This window comes from Agelaius phoeniceus, chromosome 5, assembly GCF_051311805.1.
Source record: "Agelaius phoeniceus isolate bAgePho1 chromosome 5, bAgePho1.hap1, whole genome shotgun sequence".
Classification (NCBI taxonomy): domain Eukaryota; kingdom Metazoa; phylum Chordata; class Aves; order Passeriformes; family Icteridae; genus Agelaius; species Agelaius phoeniceus.
Window position 1 is genome coordinate 34,215,885 of NC_135269.1, and position 27,901 is coordinate 34,243,785.

At 36.1% G+C, this 27,901-nt stretch overlaps 1 protein-coding gene across 9 annotated transcripts in view; it reads left to right on the top strand.

The window, feature by feature from the left end:
- PPFIA2 (PPFI scaffold protein A2) overlaps nt 1-27,901 on the top strand; it is a 290,351-nt gene that overhangs the window by 205,348 nt on the left and 57,102 nt on the right. For all 9 annotated transcript variants that reach the window (XM_054631393.2, XM_077178786.1, XM_077178785.1 and 6 more), the window contains 4 exons: nt 8,112-8,228; nt 18,716-18,937; nt 19,561-19,707; nt 21,500-21,634. In XM_054631393.2, coding sequence (XP_054487368.1) covers nt 8,112-8,228; nt 18,716-18,937; nt 19,561-19,707; nt 21,500-21,634 — 621 coding nt within the window. The remainder of the gene's footprint in view (nt 1-8,111; nt 8,229-18,715; nt 18,938-19,560; nt 19,708-21,499; nt 21,635-27,901) is intronic.

Here is a 27,901-nt window from a genome sequence, read left to right on the forward strand (position 1 = left end):
ATACAGACTGTTACTCTACTGAGATTCAATTTCAACAGAATGGGAATGAAACTTAAGTTGGGATTTCTTCAGTTTGTACAGGCAGATCATGGCTTTGATATTGTTTAATTGTACTTCTAGGATAAGGTTCATTTCCTTTCTGGGTATTTCTCATATCCTATTTATCTGTTGTATATTTTCATGTTTTCTACAATCAGTAGCAGAGATACTGATTTTAATACAGATACACTGTATAGGAAAATGTGATAAAACTGGATATACATGCAGAATAGTGGTTTTCATAACAGACATGTCCAGTCAAAATAAGCCTAAACAATCTCAAATCTCTAGGTGACAACATGCAGACAAAGAATACAAAAATTTAATTTGGGGAAGACTGGTTTTACTCATAGGGACATATATTGGTGTAACAAAAAGAGGAGAACAGATTGCAGTGCAAATAGCTAAACACACTCTTTTTTAAACAGAGCAGTGTTTTTCAGACTGAATTATATACATTAAACAGGGGGTTTATTTTATTTCAAATTAAATTAATTTTATTTTTAATTAAATATGTACTAAGAGCAACTACATAGTCTTAGAGGTACAAATATCTGTGTATATATTTACATAAATATTAAATATATACATGCATATTACATATACATGTTTCAATAACTTGTATATTTTTGAAAAGAATAAACATTATAACATCTCTCCCAAATCCATCCTTAGCTCTGACAAGCTGGAAATTAGACCCTACCAATGAACTCTGGAGATTTTGAATACTAGTCTTTGTTAGAGTAATAATGGAAGAATAAGGGGGTTGCTACTATTTTGTTGAGCTTGGTAAGGAAAAAAAAGAAAAGCAAGAGAAATTAGTCAGCAGGTGTGAAATACACAATATAATTCAACCATGTAATTGATACTTGTTACTGTTTTTCTATTGTGCTAGTCTCTGTAAAAGACATTTCTTTCTCTGTGTTGTATTTCGTACAAATTTTGTGACAAAAGTTGTACATTTTTTGTTTACTTTGATAAGGGTTTCTGCAGAAAACATACTTAAATGCACTTGGTAATCTGTGAAAAATCTTGACAGGTACTCTTCCTCACAATAGCACCTGCACCATTGCTTTAAATTGCTCCTGTTCTGTTTTCCAAGTGCTGCCACAGAAATGAATGGAGCATGCTCTGGAGTAGGTGTAATAGCACAAGACAGGTATTTACCCAGGAACAATTTGGTCCAGAATTCCTAATGAAGCAAAGGAGACTAGTAAACCCTACTGCCTCATTACCAGCCTGAAATGTTAGTGTATTACTACTTTCAAAGTACAAAAACACCTGCTGACAGACATTTTGAGTTCAGATGCAGTCAGGGCTCAGTGATGGTGCAGGAGGTGCTGCGGTCGGCCAGTGCCCTGCTGCAGCTGTGCAGTGCCACAGCTGTGCAGTGCCCTGCTGCAGCCAGCTGAGTGCCACAGCTGTGCAGTGCCCTGCTGCAGCCAGCTGAGTGCCACAGCTGTGCAGTGCCCTGCTAGAGCCAGCTGAGTGCCACAGCTGTACAGTGCCCTGCTGCAGCCAGCTGAGTGCCACAGCTGTACAGTCAGTGCCCTGCTAGAGCCAGCTGAGTGCCACAGCTGTACAGTGCCCTGCTGCAGCCAGCTGAGTGCCACAGCTGTACAGTGCCCTGCTGCAGCCAGCTGAGTGCCACAGCTGTACAGTCAGTGCCCTGCTGCAGCCAGCTGAGTGCCACAGCTGTGCAGTCAGTGCCCTGCTGCAGCCAGCTGAGTGCCACAGCTGTACAGTCAGTGCCCTGCTAGAGCCAGCTGAGTGCCACAGCTGTACAGTGCCCTTCTAGAGCCAGCTGAGTGCCACAGCTGTGCAGCACCCCTGGGCCACAGCACCCCTGCCACCAACACCAGGGACCTTGAGGAGCGTGTCCAATAAAGCACTGATAGCCAGGACCTTGTCAATAGTCATCACAAGCACAGGCCATCAGCAGTAAAGGACCATGGGGTTAGCATTTCCATGTTTTCTGTTTAAAATCAGCAATCTGCTGCAGACTCAGCATTTGCAGTCATTTTTGCCTGTTGTCATTCATTATGGGTGCTTCAGCAACATGAAAGCAGGGTCTGAAAGTGCTCTCCACCATACAGGCAGGATTGCAGAGAGCAGTGCCAACATCAAGATTGTAAGAATAAAATAACCAAGATGTGCCAGAAGCTGCAGAAGCAAGAGGTTTTAGCTGTCTTTGACAGAATTTGGAGCATAGGAGATAAAGACTTAAGCTGTAAAATATGTGTAACTGAAGGCTGGAGTTCAGTGTGCTACCTACCCACAAACATAGAAGATTTGTTTTCATTACTGTCTTTCTACTATTGTCTGATCTCCAAGGCTCCCTCATGAGGATGATTTCACCACAATTAATATTTCTCCATAACAATGAAAGCTAAACAGCAATATTAATAAAAGATCAGAAATCTCAAAAAGGGCAAATTAATTATGTAAATATGTTGAAGATGTGTATTACTCATAACTCACAAAGTTTTTTTTTATTTTAATAAAGGAGTATTTTTCTTGATATGTTAGGACGGGTATTAAAGGACTCAATTGTGTATCGTTTCTAGAAAGCTGACCCCTAAATAGCAATAAAATACACTGAAATTTCAGGCAAATAGAAAATAAACCTAGCTGAGAGGTTGTCAGTCTTTAGTTTAAAAGTGAAATTTGTGCTAAAAAAGCACCAAAAAAAAGCTTGAAAATTGACTGATTCTTTTTGGTTTATGTCATTGAATGTGGGAGAAGACAGAGTGATAAGTTTAAAGAAAATAAATATTTTTTTTCCCCCAAAGTGAGCCCAAAGTGCATTGTTAGGGCTGATGATTTCATTCCCTGCCTTCCAAGCTTATTTTTTTTCAGTTTGAAAATATTTTTTTCTTTTATTCTGTTCCCTTGAAGTATAGCTAATGTTGATTACAATGTTGTATGTTCCATAGTTATATTAACTCCTAGCAATTATGAAAATAGACCCCAAATTCTGTATTTGCCCTTTTAAACATACCTGGTTGTAAAGCTCAGAATCTGCGTTTCTGAATGGAAAAACTAAAGCATTTCAAAACTAAAGTAATATTTTTGGAGATTCCTTTTTGTCTGCTGTTTCCAAAGACTGTGTGGATCTATGAGTTGTGTTCATGAAATCAGAATGTGCTATTTATGATACCCTGAAGAGCATCTTGTGTTCCCTCTCTGAAATGCTGTGTATGTAGCCAATCTTCAGTCCTGTGCAGTTCATTTGACCACAATACTGAACCATACTGTGGTTTGTTTCAGTGTCAGAAGATGACATAAACAAACTCAGTGGTTTAAGATAGGAAAAGTTTATGTAAAACAGCTTTTCAAAAGCTTAAAATAATTTCATTGCTTTTATAGAATCTCAGAATCACAGAAAGGTTTGAGTTGGAAGATTTGAGTTGGAAGGGACCTTAAAGATCATGTAGTTCCAGCTCCCCTGCCACAGGCAGGAATGCCTTCTGCTGCACCAGGTCGCTCAGAGCCTCATCCAACCTGGCCTTGAACACCTCCAGGGATGGAGAGGCCACAGTCTCTCTGGGAAAACTGTTCATAAAGTGTTGAGGCACCAGAACCTTATAAGAAGGAAAGAATTTCTTCCTAAGATCTAAGCTAAACCAGGCCTCCTTCAGTTTAAGGGCATCCTGCTTTGTCTTATCACTATGTAGAAAAGTATATTACGTATTCCTAGCACACGTAATTGCCTGAAGACTGAAACTGTAATGAGGTAAAAAATGACCATTCAAACAAATTTCAGCACCAGAGGTACCTGTTCATTTAGGATTTTGTATGTTTAGAAATGGATTTTGATCTCACACCTATTAAATAATTTTAAATTAATTAATTTGCAATATACCCAAAGTAAACATGTAGAGTAGTGCTTTTCCTGCCTCATTTTGTGTCTGATGAGAGACTTCTTCAGATCAGTACTGGCTTATGTATTCATCTTCTGTTCTATGCTGTATTTTAATGTTTGAAATCAGTATTGCCTTAGCACCTGGATTCGGGCTATTAAGTGTATAGGCATCATATGTAGATTTGGCCATTTATGGAAATGGAGACCAGTTCAAGTTTTGAGTCTGAATTGCTGAATCCTAACATTTTAAAAAACCATGATTCAATGGTGTCTGTAGACAATGAACACAAATTCTGCTAATTTAGAGGGAATTTATAGGGGTATTATAGTGGAGGTATTTGTCAAAATTTTAATATCAAAAAGGTGGGCTTTAGGAATGTTGAAATTATTTATTAGTTGAGACAGAAAGGCAGAATTTGTATAAGGTTATGTCCAGAATTATTATGACAGAGTAGGGCTTCTGAAACTGCCATTTGTTCTGTAATACCTTTGACATCTAGAAGATAGAATCAAAATCAATGGAAATTCTTTAAGGTTTTGATGTGCCTTGTGAGTCATAAAAACAACATGCAAAAGCAAGAAGAATGTTGAAGATCAATATGCCTGTCAGAAGAGAACAAGCTGAAGGAATATTTTTAGATTAGGGGGTGTTTTCATGGACTTAAGCTACAAAAGTTAGAAAGGTCCAACTAGAAAAGTAATACTCCACATTTTGTTCTTAAACTGACAATAATTGCTTCATTTTTCTCAATCAAGAAAAAAAAAAGAACTTTTCAGTTCTGCTGAATGAGCTTGGAAAAGAAAGCAGAGAGCCAAATGTAAACTTTCTTACTTTCTTTAGACTCAAGTGGGGAGAGACTTGAAATTTTACTCTTGTTTAGAGTCACATTGAAAGGTGCTACTGTGGTCCAGATGAAGTGTGCTAAATAGGAAAATAATGTTTGTGATTGTAGAAATGGAGTATAATCATTTGAGATTCACAAGCAGATGTTGATAAGGACAAAAATGTGATGTATTTGATCACATTTTAGTCCCTTGGAATTTGGACTTCAGCATTTATTTAGGTTGATTGTCCAGTTTTGGGTACAACAATCCTAAATAGATTAATGATATTTATCCACATTTATTTTCTATTAATCTGTCTTGGGGCAGGGGAGTGGGAGGGGGGTATTTTGATTGTTTTCAGCAGCCATCCTAAAGATGATGCCATCCTAAAGAATCCTTTTATTTTCCAAAACCAGAGCATAGCATGAAAACCATTAGGAATTTAACGTTAGAGGTCAGATAGTATGGAGGTACTTGGAAAGCTGTCTATGGACATGTTTTGTCGTAGATGTTTTTAGCTGGATGGCATAAACATAAAAACATCAGTAGAATAGACAGGCATTTCTCAAAAATATTATTACAAAATTTTATCTGCATTGAAAAATCATTTGCTTACCTAGATCTCTGCTATTATTGCTGTGTGCTATTGTAATGATCATTAGAATTTAAGAGGTTTTGGAGTCTATCTGGGAAAAACTTAGTCATCTGTCTCTTCACCCAGATCATCAACCTGTCTTTCATGTTTTGGCAACCTGTTTAAAATGTTACACAAATGGTTCAGTGATTAAATGAGCACATTTGCAAAAAATTGCACATTGTTGAAAGTTAAATCAGTAAAAAGTAATAAAATGAGTATGACAGCAATTAAAACTTTTTCTTCAACAAAGTAAAAAGCAAAAATTTACTTGTAAGACACTGATGAATTTCCGTGCTTCCTTAGGAGCGCTTATTTTGCCTTAATATATTCATTAAATCAAGAATAGAACCAGTATGAAAACAATTTAGCTGTGTTGTTCTTCACAGTTTAGATCTGTTATCTGACTATGCAAGAGCTGAAACTTCTGCAATGTGCCAGACTTCAAACTCTTTGTTCTTCCTGTAAATATTTGCTGTGCATTCATTACAGTAATAAAATCATTGAAACCATAATGTTTAACAGGGATGGATTTTTGGCAAAGTGTTTGTTCCCAAGCATTGAAAAATCAAGAAAATCCCTCCAAATAATGATACACAATATTGTATTACTTTATTTGCCTGTCATCTAAAAGGGACAATGGATTTTTTTCTTATTTATTTACTTACTTTGAAAGTGGTGGTACCTAAAGACCCATGGAGGCTAAGAAAAATTAAACTCTTTCAAATACATTATAAAATGATAATTTTTTGCACTAGTGTTTAAAGAGTATTCTTATTCAGCTACAGGCCTGTTAAGGATTTGTGTAGATACAGGTGATAATTCAAAATGAAGGCATAGTGATCTCTGCTTTTTAATGGATCAACAAAAGATTATCATATGAAAAAGTCAGCTATATTGATTCCTCTCAGTTAATATATCCTATGATTTTGCATTTTTTAATATTATGTGTAGTTGCTCTACATCAGTCAAAATTCTATAATATGTCTGTTGAAGTATCTAACTTAGCCTACCTGAAGGTATCTTTTAGCACTAATTGATGGCTAATTTTGTTTGTTGGAAGCCAAAGTTTCAGTAGTTTTGATTTGAGAACTGTTTGAACCATAAAGAAAAATAAGTGAAACTATTCAAAAGACAAGCCAAAAATATTGAATTACTGATTGTGTAAAAAGCAAGACTATGCTAATGAGATTACACCAGTCCTTTTTCTGTTACTTGAGACAGATATAATTCTCTTATTTAAGCAAAGTGTTTTAAAGTTCACTGTATTTGTACAACCCCCAAAGACACAGATTGTCTCAGTTTTAAATCCCACTTTTGTAGTTTCCTATAATTGCTTGGATTAAATTTTGCTTTCAAGTCTTGGTCTTGGCACTTATATCAGGGGGAGTATATGACTTCTAGAGGGGCTGTAACTTGGAATTTTTAGTGAGCAGTGAATCAGCCTGCTCATCAGAATCTGATATTACAGAAATTTTCAACATTTATATTAAGGAAGACTTGTTTAAAGTGGTGCTCTTACATCTCAAATTTTGTGAGATGTAAGAGTGATTCAAATGGTCTTTAAAATAAGCACTTAAATATAACTTAAACAGATTTGAAAAAAATGTTTCAAATTGAAATTAAATTATTCACATCAAAGTAAGTTTATCTTGATGTCAATTAGAGCTAAATTTAACTTAATTTGATTTAATAAATGTTGCACAAACTCTTGGCTGCTGCACATGGTTACCAGGTAGTATTACCTAAAATTCTCCTTCCTACCCCATGCCTTTGTGTTCTAGGACAGAACAGTCTTTTAGGGTGATTCTGACTCAGGACCTATGCAGACAAAATATAGTGACAGAAGCCTTTAAATTTACACCAGCTTTCCAAAACTGGCATCCTACCAGTGTTCTACTGTGTTTAATACATAATGTTATTCATCAGGTAAACCATTTACTGTATGTGCTCATAAAAGCAGAACAATACAGAGATATCTAACTGTGCAATTTAACAAAATTTACTGTTCATATTAGCCAGCTCTTCCAGCTTATTGTAGTATACAACGTAAAAAAAAAATTAGGACCTAAATCTTTCTATGCTGATTATTGCCTGAGAGTAAGCCACAAAGCCAGAGAGAAAACATTTTCCGGTAGCTGCATGGGAATTTTAGTAGTATTACCAATAAATAACCAATATTTTAAATATGATAAAACCTACTTTTATATGTGCTAAGAGAGTCAGTGAGTAGTAGAGGGTGTTAACGTACATGCTTTTCTTGACAAAAACCACGTAAAATGTATGTTGCTGTTACGAACAGATGGGAGGCTGACAGAAAACTAGCACTTTTATTTTACACCACCTGGGTTTGATTCATTGCCTCTTGCTACTGTTTTCCTGTAGCACAAGTTTGGCATTCATTGAATTCTAGATAAAAGAGTAAGTCTTGTTCTCAATGTGTAAAAAAATCAATGGCTAACTGCTGTTTCATCTTTCAAGCTAAAAAAAAGTGTCCTACCACAAAAGCAGGGTAGAAGACAAGACAGTGTTGACTGTCATGTCATTTGTTCCTTTGCATCCTTAATGGCCTTAAGATATTGTTAGTATGCTTGAGTTTTAAGCCTCTCTGCATATAATGACCTAATTTTGCAAATACTACGGATGGCCAACATAGGATTGAATTGTTAATGGACTTTAAAAATTGCCTGCTCAGTATTTTTCTGGTTTCTTATGTATATTTACCACTTATTTTTTTTTCTTTTGCAGATTGTAGCTTTGCGTGAACAAAATGCACACATTCAAAGGAAAATGGCAGCTGGGGAAGGGTCTGCTGAGTCAGAGCATATTGAAGGAATGGAGCCAGGGCAAAAGGTTCATGAAAAGGTATAAAAATGTTAGTTGTCATTAAATCTAACAATCCATATGATAAATAATCAGGCTTTAGATTTTAGTAATGTGAATATTTTATGGGATGTCCACTTAGAGTATTGTCTGCCTACTGAAACCAATATGAAAAAATATGAGCTTGTTTAAATGGAACACAAATGCAAATGGATAGGTCCTTGCTCTTTGATAGGGTATTGAGTTAGATCCATAGCTTATAACTAACTTTTCTTGAATTGTTTGCATTATGCTACAGTTATGAGTACTATATGCTGCTGAGTGATCTGTGGTATGCTACATACAGAAGGACAAGGTGTACTGGCATTACGTGTGGAAGGCTGTATATGCAAACATTCCTGAAAGAAAAGAGACCCTAAGAGGGTAGCAGAGACATAAAAACTAGAAAAAGCAATTTTGCTCTGTGCTGCCTATAGATATTATTCCAATTTGGGTCCATGCTCATATAGAGAGGAGCTACTTAGGACTCCTTCAGTAGGAAATAGGTATGTAGAATTCAGGCTAAGTATTTGCTGCTTAATGCTGAGAGAGAACAAAATGTAGAGACTGATTCAGTAAAAAAGGTTTTCTCCTTAGCCTTAGATTTCCACATTGATAAAAATCAAATTGAGCATCTTCCTCTCTTGCTTCAGAATTAATAAATTAAAATGATAGCACAACATAACATTTGGCAGACAGCTGAAATGAGTAGAGCTCATTTCATTCAGAGCTGCTTGGATCTCTAATTCTGCATTTTTGTGTAATGCCATATGATGAACAGTGGCATAAATCATACTTAGAAAAAATAGCTGTCATCATTATTAATTTTATAGTCAACCCAATTTACAATTGAGCACTCACAGTGCAGGCATTAATTTTACACATTTTGCAGTTTATGTGTATTTTCCTTTAAGTAATCTATATGGTTGAGAAACACACAGTAAACAAATGCTGTTCAGCTACACTTTCCCTCAAAATCTTATTCACAGACACATCTGTGAAATTTTGATCAACAGTGTTCACCCCACTCAGTTGTTCTTTTAAACCCAACTACACTGTTGAAAAATCTCTGATTTCCCACTTTCTTGAACCTAATGGCTCAAATCAGAAGACATGGCTTCTGATGAAGCCATGTCTTCTGCTTTGAGCCATTAGGTTCATGGCTTACAAGCAGAACTAAGTAGGAATAAGACTAGCCATCCTTTAAGAAATCTGCATATTTCAGCACTAATGAGAAGAATGAAATCCAACATAACATATCATCATTTTTTAAATGAATGTTTCTAGAATATTATGTCCAGAAAACATCTATGCTTCCTAATAAAAACTATTTAGATTGGTTGGGTTAAGCTGAAATAAAGGTTTTTGCTCCTTATGGTAATGAAAGCCTACTGGGTAGGGAGTTAAGAGGAGTCTGCATTGACACCAGATCAACCAGTGCACTCTAATTCACATCCTCTGCATGAGCTGCTCTGCACCTTTCTACATTTACATTGGTGGCCATCATCAATTCCTTATCCTTTAGGAAAGAGAAACTTAAAAGCTAGAAAATATAGAAACTTGCAAACAGGCCAACTTGCACAGAGAAGAGCTTTAAAGGACTTTGAAAAATTGTTTTAAAGAACACCTGACAAAGATCACCTGCTGTGGGAATTAAGATGCAACCATTTCTGTTATCAGATATTCTCCTACTTAGATCTGGCTTGCTGCCACCCAGATCCTTCACTGAATCTCTAAGGACAATTGCCTGATTTCCCCACAGGCAAAAGCCAGGAAAGAGAGAGCTCCCAGTGAATAAGGTGTCCATTGGGAAATCTAGGGAAGCAACTAGGGATGCTGCAATGATGGGACTGAACAGCCAGAAATAAGATACTGTGAATAAGCAGTTTGTTTTAAAATAAGTTAATTATTTCCTACAGGTATTTATTTCAGCTTCTTGAAGAACCATGAAAGTTGAATTATTCAGTAAAACAGTATTTTCTGAAATGATCATTAGGAAAATTAGGAAGCATTAAAGTTGCTTTGAAAAAGAGATCTTCTGAAGTTGTACACCTTGAATGTCCACCATTGCATTATCCCTTTCAGCTGTAATTGTATATTCCTTGTTTCCCTCTCATAATGGAGAATATTCCTAAATTAGGTTCCAGATATTTTAATTCAAATATTTAAAAAGCATTGCAATAGTTCTTTTGATGAGTCAATGGAGTTTTATCAGAGATTAATTACCTGGAGAAATGACTATTGACTACACCCATTGACTATGACTACATCCATTTCAAAGATGCCATGGATGTATCAAAAAGTTTCCTGCTTGAGAAAGCCAGTTCAGCATGGATTTCTGTTACACTGAAGGCACAAAAGCTAAGTATTTAGGTGAAGTGTAAATCAGGGTGTTTGTCCTTGGAAGCACACTGGTCCTACCTATAGTAAGGGCAGTTTTACCAACAGAAATTGGTAATTCCCTTCAAAACAATTCCAGAAACAAAAGGAAGCAGATACATATACCAGGAGAGGTGAAACAGCCTGATATTTCTGGTGCCATGATGCTACATGAAGACCAGATGCTACATTTTATGAGGAATTCAGAGCCTTCTATACTTCTTGCAAGAGCTAAACAGCTGGGTCTACTTTGCTTTATAAAAAACCTCTGGCTGTCACATTGAACTTATTTAAGAATCATGGTTTTTTCATCTTACTCATAACACTAACATATTACAATAATTAAATCAAATGTTCAAAATTAAATCAGTAAGTTACGAATGTAAAAATCTGTGAAAACATTGGCAAAAAATTGTAGGCATTGTATTCTGTAGGAGTAAAAGGTGTTTTGCCAAGGCAAACCCAGTGAGCTAAAATGTTCAGTGTGCAAATCTAAACACTTTTAATAAAAGTAGCAAATGACTTTCAGAGCAATCATCAGAATCTGTTCTGGGTTTTGGACTTGATTATTTTTGGATTTTCAGATGCATGTTTTTGTATGATTAATAGAAATCTTCAGAAAACTTCCAGTTTCAGCTTTTACTGAAAAAAGTTTATATCACATACACTCCTTTGTTTTGAATGAATAAATAAAAAAATCTTTCGACTGACAACATAGTGAAATGGCAGAGAAAGGAGTGAAGGAAGGGCTTATGTATAAATGTGATGTATAAAAAATATCGGGAGCTGTGATTCTTGCCCCAAAGCCATATATTCTACATTAGAGAAATAATACAAAATACATTTCATAAACAGATTATGAGTTTCTTTACAACCAGTGCAGATATCTTTCTGGTTTTAAATAATATCTTTCTGGAATAATATTGATGAAGCTAATTAAAGAATCATGTTCTGAGGGGGGCTTAAGGAAGGTTGATGGCTTGACACACCTGGGGAGGTGAGGAGTATTGGGTGAAAGGAAACATGGGTAAAAGCTGCAGCTGGGATTAGAAGCCTTCATGAATCTGAGGATAGTATGCAGTGTTCTTTCAGGAAGAGTCTAGGCAAGTATTTTGTAAGTACTGTTCTGCTTAATAGTTTAGTTTGGCTGCATGACTACGAATACTTAGTGCTTCACACTGTAGCATACAGAGCTGCATTAATTATGCATAGTTTAAATGATAAATCAATAGACTTCTCAGATCTTTGTCAAGAAAGCAATTCTTTGCTTGTTTCATATAAATTAGTGTGCCTTTCATTCATACAAGTTTCCTTTCCTTTTTACCTGCTAGAAACCCCTATATGCTACTGCATGTTAAGCCTGTTAAAACACAGCCTTAAAGAGGCAATTTCACATTTCAAGTACTGTGATAGCTGACAGCATTGATGTCAGCAAGGCTGACTGACCTTTGCTGGCTGATTTACTGCAAGGAGTTGCCAGGAGATAATTTCTAATGGTAGAATGGGGAGGCTACTAAGAAAAAGGTGCTAGTCAAAGCAAATGAGAATTGATTTTGTGTGTGTAGTTTGGTTGGAACAGCTAGATAGCCCTCAAAATAAAGGAGCAGTAACTGATTTCTGTCTTTGAGAGCTGAGAAAGTCTTCTAATGGTGTAAAAGAGAAACAGGCAGGCATTTTGGAAGGGACCAGCAGCAAGAAAAAAAAAAATGCCCACCCATCAAGTGAACACCCTCCCATCCCTCATTTTGCAAAAGGACTAAACTGGGACAGATGATCACAGGCATCAGAAAGATGAATAAGAACTGAAAGCTGATCAGGAAACAGACATTCTAGATCTTTAAATTAGTAACAAACTAGGAGTCTTTTGATGGCTAAGTAGAAAGATCACTAAAGTGAGGATGTTTAGAGACGAAAGTGCTAGAGAAGGTAGCTATTTTTGCATCAGTAGTGGGGTAGGGAAGAAAAATTTCAGTTGAGAGAATATTGTAATTGATAGCTAATTAGAGGTTGGAGACAATTCAGAGTAATTGAAGAGGAGACCTCTAATGATCAGATTACTGCCTGACACAGACCAAAATGTGTGAAACAACCTAGAGAAGTAGAATAATATTCAAATATAGAGGCCATCAACCACTTAGAAATGACTGTGACAGCTTAGGTTTAATGCTACTGGTTTTGGCATAGCTTTCCAATACTCTGGTTTGTGTGCTGCTTACATGGATGATGATCATGCTGGTTTTGCTTGTTTAGCTGTGCTTTGGGTTTGGTCTATGGCATAGCAAGGTGTCTCTGTTAGTATCAGTTTCTTTTGAATGTTTTGCATGGGGCATTTGAATGGAATGGGGTGGAAGAACTCTACACTATAGTCAAAAGCATCCTCTGCTAACTTATTTATTCTTACCTCTCAAACAGCATCAGTAAGTCTTACTGTTAGCAGCATTGATTTTTACTCTTGCTTTCATAAAAGTAAATGACCTGTATAATTTAACTTGGTGGTTGTTTTACTTACTGTTTTATATTCCCATACTATAGAATTCAGAGAAGTTTATTTGACTTGTGAAGTAAACTATTTCTGATGATGTGGCCTTCATTACCAGATTTTCTAAGCTGAAAGGAGCATCTCCATCATTACAAAGCTAAAAATAAAAAAAAAAAAATCTTTTTTCTCCTGGGATTTGGGACAAAATTTTCCAGATTTCCATGTGAGGACCATGGTGCAAAAGGGATTTATGGTGCAATCAACTTGCCAATACTCCTTTAAAAAAGTGTCAGTTATTGTTATTCACCATTTAGAGAGTGTCCTAATAAAGAGTAGACATAAGACACAATATTTTATGGTTTAAATAAACAAAACCACAAATAAAAAGGGAGAATACACATACACACAAACCCCAACACAACCCAATGCTTACACCATGAAAATACTTGTTTCTTCTAGGACTTCTAAAAGACCAGAATTCTGAGTTTTTAGATTTCTTTCCATTATTCAAAGGTACCTTATGGTGAGACAGAATTTAATTTAGTTCTCTGACATGGAAACTCTTGTGCATATGGACATCCTGTGAATCACCTGTGCTTGTACAACCAAAACTAAGAGGCACAAATGAGGAGTTCTGTCAGGTTAATGAGTCTTGTCCCTGCTGCAGGTTGTTCAGAGATAACCTCATGAGATCTTATTGGTTTCCTTCTCACCACTCTCTGAGGTTAAAGTCTAGCACAAAATATGTAATTAATTACTGGTGGATAGTATTTAGACCAAATATTTTGTGTCAGATGTTTTACAGCTGGAGAGGAAATACCACCTGGAGGTGCTTTTTTACTGTTCTTGGGATTTCCTTTTAAAAAATTAGGTTTTCATGTACATTTCAGCACATATTTAATTGAACATAAGTTCTTTCTACAGAATAAAATGGAAAAGAACTTTGCTATATAACCTGGGACAATTTTACCATTTCTTTTGCAAACTTCTGTAAACTGGTGTCCCTACTGGTCTTTTGGGGTTTTTTTTATTATTTTACCTTACGTGTAACTCCAGTTAGTTTGCCTCCAGTGTTATTTTGCTACTGTTTAATTGAAAGGGCAGTATGAGTTAGATTAACAAAGACTACAGTATTCCAGATTAGCCTTAATTTCCAATTTATCATGGTGTTTCTTTTACACTTTGTTCCTTTTTTTCTTGTTTTTTTTTTCTAGTAGCCTAGTCTGCAGCTGCTTTCCCTTTTATTATCTCATGTAGAGAGCAGCAGCAATATAGGGGGGATTTATGGTTATTTGTAATGCTCCAATTTGCTGTCCTTCTCCCTGCTGACACTCCTATGTGAGCAGCAGATTGTCTTACTGCTGTGCTTTTTGGATCTTGAAAGAAAGAAAACCATGTTCCAGCAATGTTATTTTCCTTTTCATTCTTTTCAGTGCTAGGGAACATTTACTTTCCTCCTCCATTTCCACAGACCTTAAGAAATTAAAATTTTACTTCTCCCCCAGATATTTCTTGTTTAATTCCTATTATCCCCTCATCCCTGTCTATGCAGTGTGTCACCTGTTATAGTTAGTACCATCATTGTTATCAGACTTACTTGATGATTATTCCATCCTTTTTGTTTCTCCTCCTAACTTGTTTGACTGTATTTGAGTGAGTGTAAAGGATTTCTGTATGGAGGAAGAGTATATTTAAAACCCATGGTAACAACCATGTTATTTATGCAATATCAGTTATTTATCTACTGTGGTGATATGCTGATGTAACAGAAAAAAAAAAAAATCCTAGCTTAGAAAAACCCACAACAGGCATCCTCTTGCTGTTGCAAGTCCACATTCTTCCCATGAGAGGAGGGATACAAGTACTGCATTGCTGGGTAGAGATGTCAGGGCTCATAAACCTTTGTTTGCTCTTACCTAGCGCAGGAGAAGATGTTTTACGCTTCTCTTGAGCCTTTCAGTCCGATGCCATCCAGATTTCTCATGTGGCTGAGAAGCTGTGGAAAGGGGCTGGAGCAGAGGCCAGAGGCCTCACAGTGTGTGCAGCAGGTGAGCACACACCACACTGCAGCTGTGTGCACCTGCCACGTCTGTAGAAGGCAGCAAAGATGAGGGGCGAATTTCGTGATGGTGCCGCTTCTGCAGCATTGAAGTCTCAATAAGTAAATGTGATAGAAACAGATGGACTATTTATGTTGGGTAAACCAGTTAGCAAAAAACCCTCAAAGCATTGAAGCATGTGAGCTGCTTGCCACATTTCTTTTTTTTGAGGAAAAGTAGCCATTGGTCTTAGATTCTTTCCTGAGAACTAATTGAACTTAAGGAGTGTGTCCATGTGTAGTTTTTTCATGACCACTTTTGATAGACAGCATCCTAAAATTTGTTGAAGATTTCATCTGGATGATTAACTTCTATGACAGATCTAGGGACCATGTACATTTTTTATTTTCTCTACTAGAATGTTTTGACCAGTTAGAAAATTTTCTTTATCATTCCTTCTTTAAAGATTTCCTAATCATTTCAGATTACTTCCAATACTTTCTTTTTCACCACCCCAACTAATTTGACACTATTTCTTTCATTTTTGGCCATTTGGGGTAGCATAGGGTTATGATAGTTAAGAATGTCTATTTTGAAATTTTTTGAGTATGCTTTTCTGAAAAGTTTTCCTGTAGTGCTTCAGGTAATAATTAGCAGAGATCGATTTGATTTCATTGTTTCAAACATTCAACTAGTAGTTTATTTACAAAGGATTGTAATTAATATACAGCAACAACATTGAAATTTATTTATTAATTGCAAGGTGTTGCAATTGATGGACAGCATCAGCAACAAGAAGCTCCTTAAATACCATCAAACAAAAAAAATTCAACTAGATTTAAAAAATTCAGCGAGACAACGAACAAGAAAAAGAATCAAACATGGACATTATTCATAAAACTGATAATAGAGAAGATGCTGCAGTTCTGTCCTTCCAGCTTATTCCATAGAAAATTTCTCTGGAGAAGCGGAGGTTCCTGCTCCTTTCACTAATTCAGAAAGTGAATTGGAATCACCATCTGTAGAATGCCATTTGCTTCTACTGACACAGTATATTTTCATATTCTTGTTCAAGCTATTTTCGTGGGGGAGAGAAGGGGAATTATTACCATAACTGTTGATAAAAGCCCTCCTTAAAAAACTGAGGAATGTTATATCAGTTATTTCTTGAATTAATACTTAATAGCTTTCTACCTGTGGTCTTTTAAAGTGATTGCTGTTTGTGATGTACCCATGTAATGGATATATCATATAATAATAACAAGGCATTAAAGTGACAAAATGTCAGTTAAAATCCCTTGGTAAACTTCCAAAGTATGCTTCAAAATTCAAAATATACCAGATTTTAAACTGAGTTTTAAAAATTTTATTTATGTCTTTACAGAAAGCTTTTTTAAAATCCTGATCTTACTAAGGAAAACTAAAATGTTGATGTTTTTAGTAAGTTGGAAATTTTAAATGCCAACCAGCTCTATATATGAATACAAGAAAAATTTAAAGCAAGGCTGAACAATTATTAGAATTAAAACAGTTTGTGAAAAGAGTTCCTCAAAGAACTAAGAGGGAAGTTAATGTGCATATATCAAAGTACCTGCATACATAATTGTCGATCACAGCATTGGTTTAGTGGTGAGAGACAAACTGTAACTGCAATATCACTTGTCTTTCCAGTAATCTCAGATATTAAGTAAATTAGTAGAAAAAATTTGTTCTTCAGATTTAATTTATATGAGGTTTAGTTATTCATATCTTAAAGAAAAAAGCTTAATGAGCTTTTAATTAATGAGAAGAGAATACTTCTCTTGCAGTGAATGTACTCCCAGGTACCACGGGTTGCCATTTCATAATTACCACGGTTTGTGTCACATAAGGTACATGAACACATGCCATTTATTGCATCTGAGATTTGATATTTGGCTTATTATAACTTTGTAGCATTCTGGACTGCTTTTCAGAGAGCTGCAGGGCAAATTCCATATGAGATAAAATTTGCTAACCTGTGAAAACTGCTAAAATTGCTGTACAAGATTGTAACTGTAAAAGAGATTATAATTGTCATAGATAAATCTTTATCTTGAATTTTCAAAATTTTCAGAGTATGATGGTTTAGCTGTCTTATCCTTGTTTGAGTATTTGAGTACTATTTCATTTGTGACTGCTACATATGCTATTCTGCTTGAATCACAGTGCAATTGCATTTTGATTCAAGCAGAATAATAAAACACTTTAAAAATACCAAACTAAGTGTAAATAAGTTTTTTATATGCGATGGTCATTTTACCATGGTGTCCTGAAAGTAGATCAACAATGTTTCAGCACTAACATAAAATAGCTAAAATATAATTAGGTGGTATAAAGAATACAACTTTGTAACTGAGTTACTTGATAAACAGTAGAGCAGGTAATCTTGATCTGGGTTCATTTTATGTCTGATTGAGAAAAGAATTCAGTTAAGGCCATTAAATAATGTTCTTAGAATGTGCTAGAGGATTTCTATATAGATATATTTAGACAATAATAATACAAAGTGCTAACAAAAGCTGGTTTCCCCTCAGACTCTGCTAGGAATTTTTCATATTTACATTGCTATACACATTATCACCTGAAGAACAATAAGCAGCTTTTAGGACCAATATTTCTGTATGATGTTTAAAATTATAGTTACAACAAAATACTTTGCTCCTGTGCTTCATAATATAAATTTTGCTGATAAAATTACATAATCAAGAAAGTTAATGACAGGTTAGGCACTTTGGTTTTATTTTTTTGTGTTGTAGGTCAAATAAAATATTTATGATTTTTTTCTTGTTGTTTATGCCTGTTTTGTTTCACATGAGTATTAAATTTGTATGAAACCATAGGCTTAGCCTATGCTGGAAAAGGTTAATTTGAATATCTGGTAATGAGGCAATACCAGCATGTCCTGCTGGTGAATGCACTTCTATCCTGAAATCATTCATTTGCAATATAAATCATATTGCTGAGATCATATCTCAAATGCAGCATGTGTTACAGAATTTTGGATTTGTTTTTGTTTTTTTTCTTCATAACTATATTCACACCAAGGCTTTTAGCAGCACATAAATTACTTCAGCAGAACTTGTTTCTAATGTAAATCTCACCAGTGTGTTGTCCAGACTGAAAGCATTTTCTTGTACACTGAGTTTGTGATTAATTAATGTTGTTTCCCATCTGCAGCATGGTATATTTTGCAAATGATATAAACTTTATTTAGGTTAAAGTGCTATGTAAGTTTAGTTAAGAACCAATGAAAGAAATTTGATGATTTTTAGAAGTACTGTTGTAATCTGTACTCAAATAGTCATAATGCGAAACTAAACTTTTTTATGTGCAGTATTCTGCTCTTAATGCAAGTGTTTGCATCTCTCTGTGATGGTACATTCTGGAATCCAATGATATGTGAATTCATGTTCTGCTATTTTTTCACAACTATACCTATCTTATCTACTGTGAAAATGGTTTTTTCCTTCCTAGTTACTTTCGTAATTTCTAAAATAGTTTTTTCTTTAGAAATTCTTTAGCTAGAGTCCACATTAAAAGACAATTAATCAATGTCACTTCTCCATTAACAGCGCCTATCCAATGGCTCCATAGACTCCAATGATGAAGCCAGTCAAGTTGTTGAGCTTCAGGAGCTGTTGGAAAAGCAAAACTATGAAATGGCACAGATGAAGGAGCGTTTGGCTGCACTGTCTTCTCGGGTGGGAGAGGTAGAGCAGGAAGCAGAGACTACGAGAAAGGAGCTCATTAAAACAGAGGAAATGAACAGTAAATATCAGAGAGACATTAGAGAGGTAAGGAATTTGGCATGTTCACCTCATATTTCCTGATTGTTGTTCCTTTGATATCCACTGCAAACTGATAGAGGCCAGTGTATATGAGCAGCAAAAGTTGAGCACTGATGAAAGCCCTTAAACATAGGAGACAGAAAATTTAAGTTGAGAAATAGCACTAGAAATTTATTCCTTTCTCTCAATAAATGAAAGTAAAATTTAAATTTCCATCCCTTTCCTCCTCTTAAATTGTGATGTTTCTCAGTATGTCATCTCTTAGGCAGATATTCTCACTATGTGTGGATGGTTGGCGTCTAGAATCTATTTTAGTATTCATTAGTTATCTTCCTGTTCCACTGGCTTTCAACAAAAGACTGGGTACAGTATCAGTGCCATGGTTTAATTTACAAGGTGGAGTTGTGTCATAGGTTGGACCTGATGATCTCAAAGGTCTTTTCCAACCTAGCTGACCCTGTGATTGTATCATAGCTACAAGAAATCCCAAAGAATTCTCTTTACAACTGAAGATATACTACTGATAATAATATAATCCTGTCTACTACTAGCATGAAAATTAAACTAGTATAAAATTATGTAGCATTTTAATTGCATGGTTCCTGATGGGGGTTTTTCTGTCACATTAGGCAATGGCACAAAAGGAGGATATGGAAGAAAGAATAACTACGCTGGAGAAGCGCTACCTCAGTGCTCAGAGAGAATCCACCTCCATACACGACATGAACGACAAGCTGGAAAACGAGCTGGCCAACAAGGAAGCCATCCTGCGCCAGGTGCTGCACCTGCATCAGCCACTTCTTTTCTTCATGCACAATGAAAACTGATGGCAATTTCCTATAAGAGGTTTCTGTTAGGTTAATCTGTTCAGTTTTAATCAACAGACCAGTTAATCTAAAAAATCCTAAATTGTTCAGCATCTCTAAATTTCGGATTAGCAGCTACAGCTGTGAACAATAATTTCAATGTATCAGGGTATACTTTCAATGTTGGAAAATAACTGTGTTTTCTGATAGTCTTGCATAAGTGCACACACTCTTATTCCCTAGGTAGTGGAATATCTTTGCTTCTTATGTGACAATTTTGGAATTTTATTTTCTAAAAAATAGCTTGAGCTGAAAAAATTCCTTTCTGCAGAAAAGATCAGAATTTGCATACAGTATATTCTAATGATTTTACAGATGAGTAGAGTGCAAATACCATTTTAAAAAGCTAAATTAACTGTGAATATGTTTTAAGAAAGCTTATAACATGACTGTGCAGCTTTCTCTCATGGTACTTTGTTTCCATGGTGATTCCAAATCTGGAATGTAAACTGAGCATAGAACACTGATTTGTAATTTGAAGAATATGATATAAACTGAAAGCAAACATGAAGTGAATATAAATCATACTCTATCATTCAAACCCAGCCTCAGTATCAGACTTTTTTTTTTCCTAGCATGTCTTTAAACAATTTAAAGTGCTATATGGGAAATTAGCCTGTGTGATGTGATAATCTCTGCTTCTATAATTGTATGCAGATATATTTGCACACACAAGCACACATCTCCCTGTATCTGTGTGTGTATATATGTATTTGATACTTCTTCAGGGAAACTAAACCATCAGAACTCTCCAGCTTTTGCCAGCTTCCTTAGACTATTTTAAGAGGTATCTTCAATTGTCAGGGAAAAAACCACCCAACGATGGAAAAAGTAAGGTACTTGTATCTGAGTTCTTATTGTTGCCAAAGTCATGCTGTGCTGCAGAGTTCTGCCTACTCAAAGCAGGAATCAAAGCAACTAGGCTTAGACTATATATGGTCAGACTTAAAGTTGATTTGCAGCATTGAGATGAGAAAAGCCTGGCTTTCCATGCTTTTTGAAGGATTAGAAAAGAATCTACAATCACACTCCTTTTTAATTTTGTCTTGTATTACCTGGATTGAACAAGAAAGCAGCAACCATTAAAAAATCTTGATTGTGTGCTGCATCTCAGTAGGCCAGAAGATGCTGCAGTTATAAAAAGTCCTTCTATTTCTCTCTAATAATTATCACAGCTCACTCAATTTCACCCCTGTAAAATGAGATTTAATTGTAATGAATGAAATGTCAGTTTTAACTTTTCGTAATATGTGATTGCCATTCATTCAGAAAATTATGTTCAGGGAATTCTATCCTTTCAGAATTGTACTTCTTTTCCATTTTAGCTCATATGTAAATTTTTTCTGTAAGATGGACTGTATTTCCATTTAGAAAATTCTCATTTTACTGGTGCCAGTACTATTATTTTGCTCAGATAAATACCACATCCATCAGTGGAGCTTTTTCATCTTAATTAGTGCCATCTTACAAGTCCTTTTATTCAGCTTTGTGAGATCCTTGAGCCTCACATCAGTAGTAAGACTGGCAGCCTACATTGTTCCATGCTTGAGTTAATACCTCTCCAGTAACCACTCCCACACTAAGAGTTGTCTTGCCTCTTAGTGAGTTTTGCAATCATTTCACTGATACTTTAGAAAGGGAAGGGAAATCCCTAATACTGATTTTTATTTTTTATACTTGTTTATCTATCTTTGGCTTTCAGTTGGAAGACAAAAACAGGCAGCTGCAAGAGCGTCTCGAACTGGCTGAGCAGAAGCTGCAGCAGACGATGAGGAAAGCTGAAACCTTACCTGAAGTGGAGGCTGAACTGGCTCAGAGAATTGCAGCTTTGACTAAGGTACTGAGAAATAGGCTTACTTCAGAAGTCCCGTTGTTTAACACTGATTTTCAGCCTGATTGCTAACCTTAAGGACAAAACAAAGGTAATATCGAGCCAGTTTGAAACAAGGAAATGTTTCTTGATAAGTATGTGAATGGGAATGGTTTCAATGCCGTGTTTGTAATTCTTATTATTATTTTGATGACAGGAAAAGTAGTTATTTGTAAGTTAGCCTAGGCTATGCTTACAAGGGAGTCATGTATTTCCAATACAATTGAGAATTATTTACTCTAGGAGGACTCATTTTACTGTGTAGAAGTTTCTAATTTAAGGGTAGGCAGTGAGGGAAGTCCCTTTCCTACAGGTACTTAGTTCTTCTGGATGTTTTCATATACTATTCATATAGTATATAAACAACACCTAGTTTTATTGCAGTAAGTGCTATAATTTCAAATCCTGGTGGCAGGTGGGATCATTTGGGCAATACAAATGAAGGCAACTTGTAGTACATGCTTACAAGGTTTGCTTTGAATGATTCTTTGTATCATATATCTTCAAAGAAAAATGTGAAACTGAGTGATTTTAATTTTTTTTACTATAAATTTGTTATATGGCTGCTATGTTACAGAGAAAAAAGAAGATAAATTTTCAGTAATGCTTTTTATGTTTGGCCTCTATTACTTTCAGGTGTGCATGTAGTTAATAATATAGCTCAAGTATTATCAGCTTCATAAAGACATATAATGTGGTTTATGCTACGTCTCTTGAAATCAGACAAAGAAAAATGCATTTAAGACACTGTATTATATATAATTCTGATTTATCTAAGCTTTCCTTTCTCTATTGCCAAGGAATGCTTCTATTTATGTGCTGAGCTCTTTTTAAATTTGATGGACTTTTTGCAGGTCCTATGTTTTCCATATTTAGTTGCTTATTTAAATGCTGAGCAGCTCATTAATAAAATCTGATTTTTAAGTAATTTAGTTAAGCAGAAGAAACAAAGAAAGGAAGGCTTTCAGTAATCAAGGGTTTGTGCTGTCATTTTAGGTTTGTATGAATGGGTGTCAATCTGAAACAAAGACTGAAAATTGGGGGAGGTGGTGCGGGGAGGAACACAAGAAGAATCAGCAAAAAGAGCTACATTAAATACCAAATAAACTTCATTGGATTCTAATAAAAACTCAGGTGCACAGAAGAGCAATCCCTTGGCATTTTAACTTTTTTTCTTCCAATTGTTTCTGATTCAGCAAATAATCATATATTGTAATGCCCTCAGTAGCTTAAAAATACTGTTTTCTATTTTAAGAGGATTTTTCCTGAATAAGTTCTCCAGCAATTAGCCACCAGTAAGTATTTGGCAGTCTCAAGCATGTCTTTTCTTGCAACTGCATTTCTCCTTGAACATATATTAATGACAAAAATCGTAAGAAGAAATCCCATTTCAACCATGCAGAACACTCAGGGACTTCCATGAGATACTGTTGTTATTGTGACCATAAAGCTGCAGTATACATCTCCGTTTGTCTTCTTACATTATTTCATGGGATGTGGTTAGAGAGCTGTCAACAGAGCTGATGCTCCACCCCATTTCACTTTGATGTACTTGATCAAAGTTTTTGCCAAGCAAAAAACTCTGAGAAATAGGTTGTAATGCTGGTTCTGCTCATTTCTCAGTGATTACATAAAAAACTGAAGATATGTATTTCACTTAAAATTGTGCTGCCTTGGAATATATGACATGAAGAAGAATGTAATAATTTGGCCAATAGGTTAAATAAGCCTCTGGCCTATGTGTCTTGTGTACAATTTCTTTGCAAACTGCAGAGCTTATTAAAGTGCTGCTTTGAGAGCTCTGAAGTTTAAAGTACATTACTTTTCATGGATCACATAAATGAGGCTCTGAACCAAGGATGCTGTAATCACTGCAGCTTACTTAAGTAGTTTTAAGTTAGCTAGCTGGTGTGCTCTTACCTATTGTCAGCTATTCACTGACAACTGCGAGTCCTGCCTGAGGGGCTGAATAATGCTTAATTAATTTTGCCTTGGTTGGACTTTGTGCCAACATACCTGCTGTCTGTAGCACTCAAATTATCTGGCTGCAGAATCCCTGAAGCCTGTCTGCCTGAGCTGTGTGATCACTGCAGTGTCTATGTATACCAAGTAAAAGAGGAGCCACCAAATCAGCTACTGTTTCTGCACTAAAAAAAAAAAAAGTCAAAACTGATTCTCCTTCCTTTAGTACTATCTCAATGAAAGTGGCTTCTCTGAGATTAATGGGGTTACAATCATATGGAAGAGGTGAGTTGAACCAAACATGCTTTATATGTATTTTGAAGTAAAGTAATGTAGGTTATCTGCTACGCTGTGGGTAAAATATAAGACCAATTACTTACATGTGGAGATGAACCAGAAAAAATATGTTCTGGATTTGTCTGTGATTATTCCCCACCTCCACCCCAACCCCCATAGATTTAAAAGTTGCATGTTGCAGTTCTGCATTCAATTTTTTTAATATTCTTGGTCATAATAAATCCGGGTTGGGATTCTGCAAATGAAGGATATAAATTGCCATCCTTCTATCATGTCAGTTTTTAAAATTAGTTGGTTTTCCTTTTTTTTATGTATATAAGATAGTGATATGTCTTTCTGCTACTTTTCCATGCCCAAACTAGTTCGTAAGGAGTGAACTTCCAAAAATTTGGACTATACTGTGAACTTGGATAAGTACCCATAAATTTACCTGAGTCATTTGAACTTTTCTTTGGCTTTGTTTTCACTGTGTTCTGCCCATTGGGTGACAACTGGAGGGTTAGTCAGCCTCTGGCAGACTAACCTGGAACAGCATGATCCCATATCCTGTGCTGTCCCGCCTGGCCATCACACTGGTACCTGTCTGGTCATGACAAGTAGCACAGCTCTCAGCATGTATCCCAAGATTTAGATTCCCATGACTCATTGAGCCACCTTCTACTCACTCTCACAGTATTGGTCTGTTTGCCTGCTCTGGAGAAGAGGCAGTTCCTAGTAGAAAGAGCCTCCCTCCTGTATTAACCTTTCTTTATCCCACAAATGTTTATTTTCCTCAGAAGGGACAGACATTGGAGCATCCAGAATCTTCAGATGGTTAGTCTGTCCAACACCAGTTTCTCCTTGCATGTGCTCAAGGAAGAGGTCTATTAGGGCCAGCCAGCATCCACCTACTTCCATTCACTCACTCCCACTAGCAGTCCTTCACCTCCTGGGTGCTTGTGCAGCAGAGGTACCAAGTCACTTCTCTGATCACAAGACAGCAGTCAGCATTTTACACCATCATTCCTGTATGCAGGTCACCAGAAATACCAGCCACGCTTTTCAGCTGCACTAGAGAAGCACTGAGATGGAGAAGAGGAAACCATATCATAATAAACCACATTTAGCATAGTAACACCTTCAGTTAATTTTAAAGGTGATAAAAAATGACTTGAGAGTTGGAGGCAAGTGGGACATAATGCTTGTTTTGTGTCAGTGTGGGGATGTGGTTTGCTTTAAGCAGGGAAGAAATTGCAAAACAAGTAAAAGGAGTATGTCTGCCATGAAAATTGTGGAAAGAGGGGGAAAAAGTTCCCCTGCAAGGACTGGATATAGTTAATACAGAAACCTCTCTGAGAACAAGAGAGAGAAAATATGATGTGTTAACAGGAGAGGAAAGTTGATAGATCCTCTTATAGGCAAAAAAAAAAATCTTTGAAGGGGAGGGAAGCCAAAGAAATTTTCACATTTACAACATGTTCTGTCTTCTCAAAACACCCCTCTTACTTTGCTTCCCTCTTCTTGAGAGACTTTGCCCTGATCGGAGGAGGAAATGAAAGAGGCGACTTTGACAAAGCTAAATTGAAGGAGTTGCTTACTAAACTTAGGAGGTACAGAAGGTAGTGGGAAAACAAAGGAGGGGGAAAGAAGGTGTGACTATCTAGTGACTGAAAGGTTGGGGTTTAGAAAAAGGAGACACCTGAGCTGATTCATTTTCTCACATTGGTAACAGGTTAGATGCGAGCAAGTAGCAGATAACTTTGTGAGCTGTTGCAACTCTGTCACCCTGATCACCTGTTTTCACCTTCAATTTCATAGCTCAGTTCAATAATGCATTCTTTCTTTGTGAATAATGCCCTTATTCCAAGAATAGACTAAAGCATAGGATGCCAGTAGAAAAACTGGAGAGTGCAGGTGTTAAGAAGGTCAGGGTCTCAAAATTGAAAATTGATTGTACCATTAGAAAAGTTTAGATTTGTTCCTGCAACTCAGCATAAAAAAAAAAGAATATGGCACCTATATTATACAAGTGATTTCTGCATCTGAATTTGGATTTCTTTCTTTTCAACTAAGATACAAAGACCTAGAAAATGTGCAGTGCCATCAGTAACAGATGATGAGAAAGCAGCATCTTTTTTGTGGGCGCATTAGCAGCAGGAGCACCAGCAGAGTTTTAACAGGGCTAGAAATCACACAAGCTGCTTTGGTATTCCCTCAATGCAGAGTTTTCCTGGCTGTTACTACCTTCTTCTGGCTATTCCATGGCCTAGAGAGTGCAAAGTGAACATTAAGACTCATGCTGCTTTCTCCTAGGGGTCAGACATTATTAGCTTTTGTCCATATATTTTTAATCCAGTTTAAGATGTGTAATTTCTGAAATCTATTTTTAACTGAATGTTCTGGCTAAATGCTCTAAATGCTCATTGCTGAATATCCTGCAATGTGTCTTATTAATCCTTCTGTACAGAGTAGGAGCAAACAGGCATGCAAGTCTTACATTGAAGAAAGAATGTAGGGTAAGGCCTGCCAAGCAAGTAGTCATGTAAGCTCTACTTTACAGTTTTTAACTCAATTAATTCCAAACTAGTTTGAAGAAATCCAGCTTTTCTTTAGCAATCTCAGAGTCCACAGTTGTCTGTGTTGTCTCATGTGTGCCTAAAATTCTGCTGTGGAAGCATGACAAGCACTGGTGTCTCAGTCTCTGCCTTGTGCCTCAAACTACAAGGCTGAGATGGACACATTGAGTATTTTATGGGCTGCCAAGTCTCTCAAAGAACTTATTCTTTATGATCTCTGGGTCTCACTAAGACAAATGAGCAACAAAGAAGTGTAACTGCCACAGGTATACCAGTCCTAAGTTCATGGCCTGGGGAAGTCCTTAGGGAAGGATTTGCAAATCCCTTAGCTAACAGCTGACTTGCTACAGGGGATTTTTGGTTTGGAGGGGTCTCTTTGAGACCTAGTTGGGGGCCTTCATCAATGTAAAGGGTGATGGGAGGTGTTGAAACCCTCATTTTGGGAGTTTGTTCCAGCTGGGGACATTGGTTCCTGGAGGTCTTTGTCTGCAGGTGGGTTTCTGCAAGTCAGGGAAGATGGGAGTATGTACATGTGTTTCTGTCTGCCCTTTTGATTCCCATCCCTGCTGCAGGGAGCTGTGCCTGCAGTTGGCACATAATAACCAGTGGTTAAAATCACTAAGCAGCTTTAGAGCCCATAGTAGATACTTTCTGTGCACCTGTGCTTGCTCTCTGCCAGACAAGCACTTGATCCTAATTATGGAATATTTAGTCTATAAAATAATTCAGTCCTTTTAGAGTAATACAGAATAACACTTTCAGAACAAATAGTTCATAAAGGAAACATAAAATATTCTAATACATTTGCAGTGTTTAGAATAATGACATTTGATTTGGTTCTAAGGCATCTTGAATTTTAATTAATTTTCAAGTTTTTCTGTTCTACCAAAGAGATGAAAAGGTAGCATATATCTTGCTGATTTATTAAAGAAGGAAACAGTTATGAAATAATAGGTAGCTATAAGACTCTTAAGGGAACATCGTGTTCTTTCAAGAATGTTGTCTATATAAGAATTCAGATAACATACATAATTCTGACAATAATTTCATTCCTTCTCTTTTTCCCAAAAATTTTTAGACCTAATATCACAATTATTTTCTGCATTGAAAAGATTGCTAGACAGATAAGTTATTATGGCATGGTTTGGACTGAAAAATTTACATTTTATTTTGAAAAAAAAAAAGGTAAATTATACAGCTAACTAGACAGATTTCTTTCTCTCTTTTCAAGGACAGGTTAGCACCACATTTCAGAGGATGTGAATGAGATCCCTTTGAACTGAGTGGTTTTACTTTAGTTTTCTTCATATTTTGCATTAAGCTGCAATTAAGTGTATTGAAGTGATGCCTTAAGCTTTAGCTTTCAGTTTTCCAGGCTCTGTACTGCATTAGTATATAACTCTGAACTTCATATAAAATG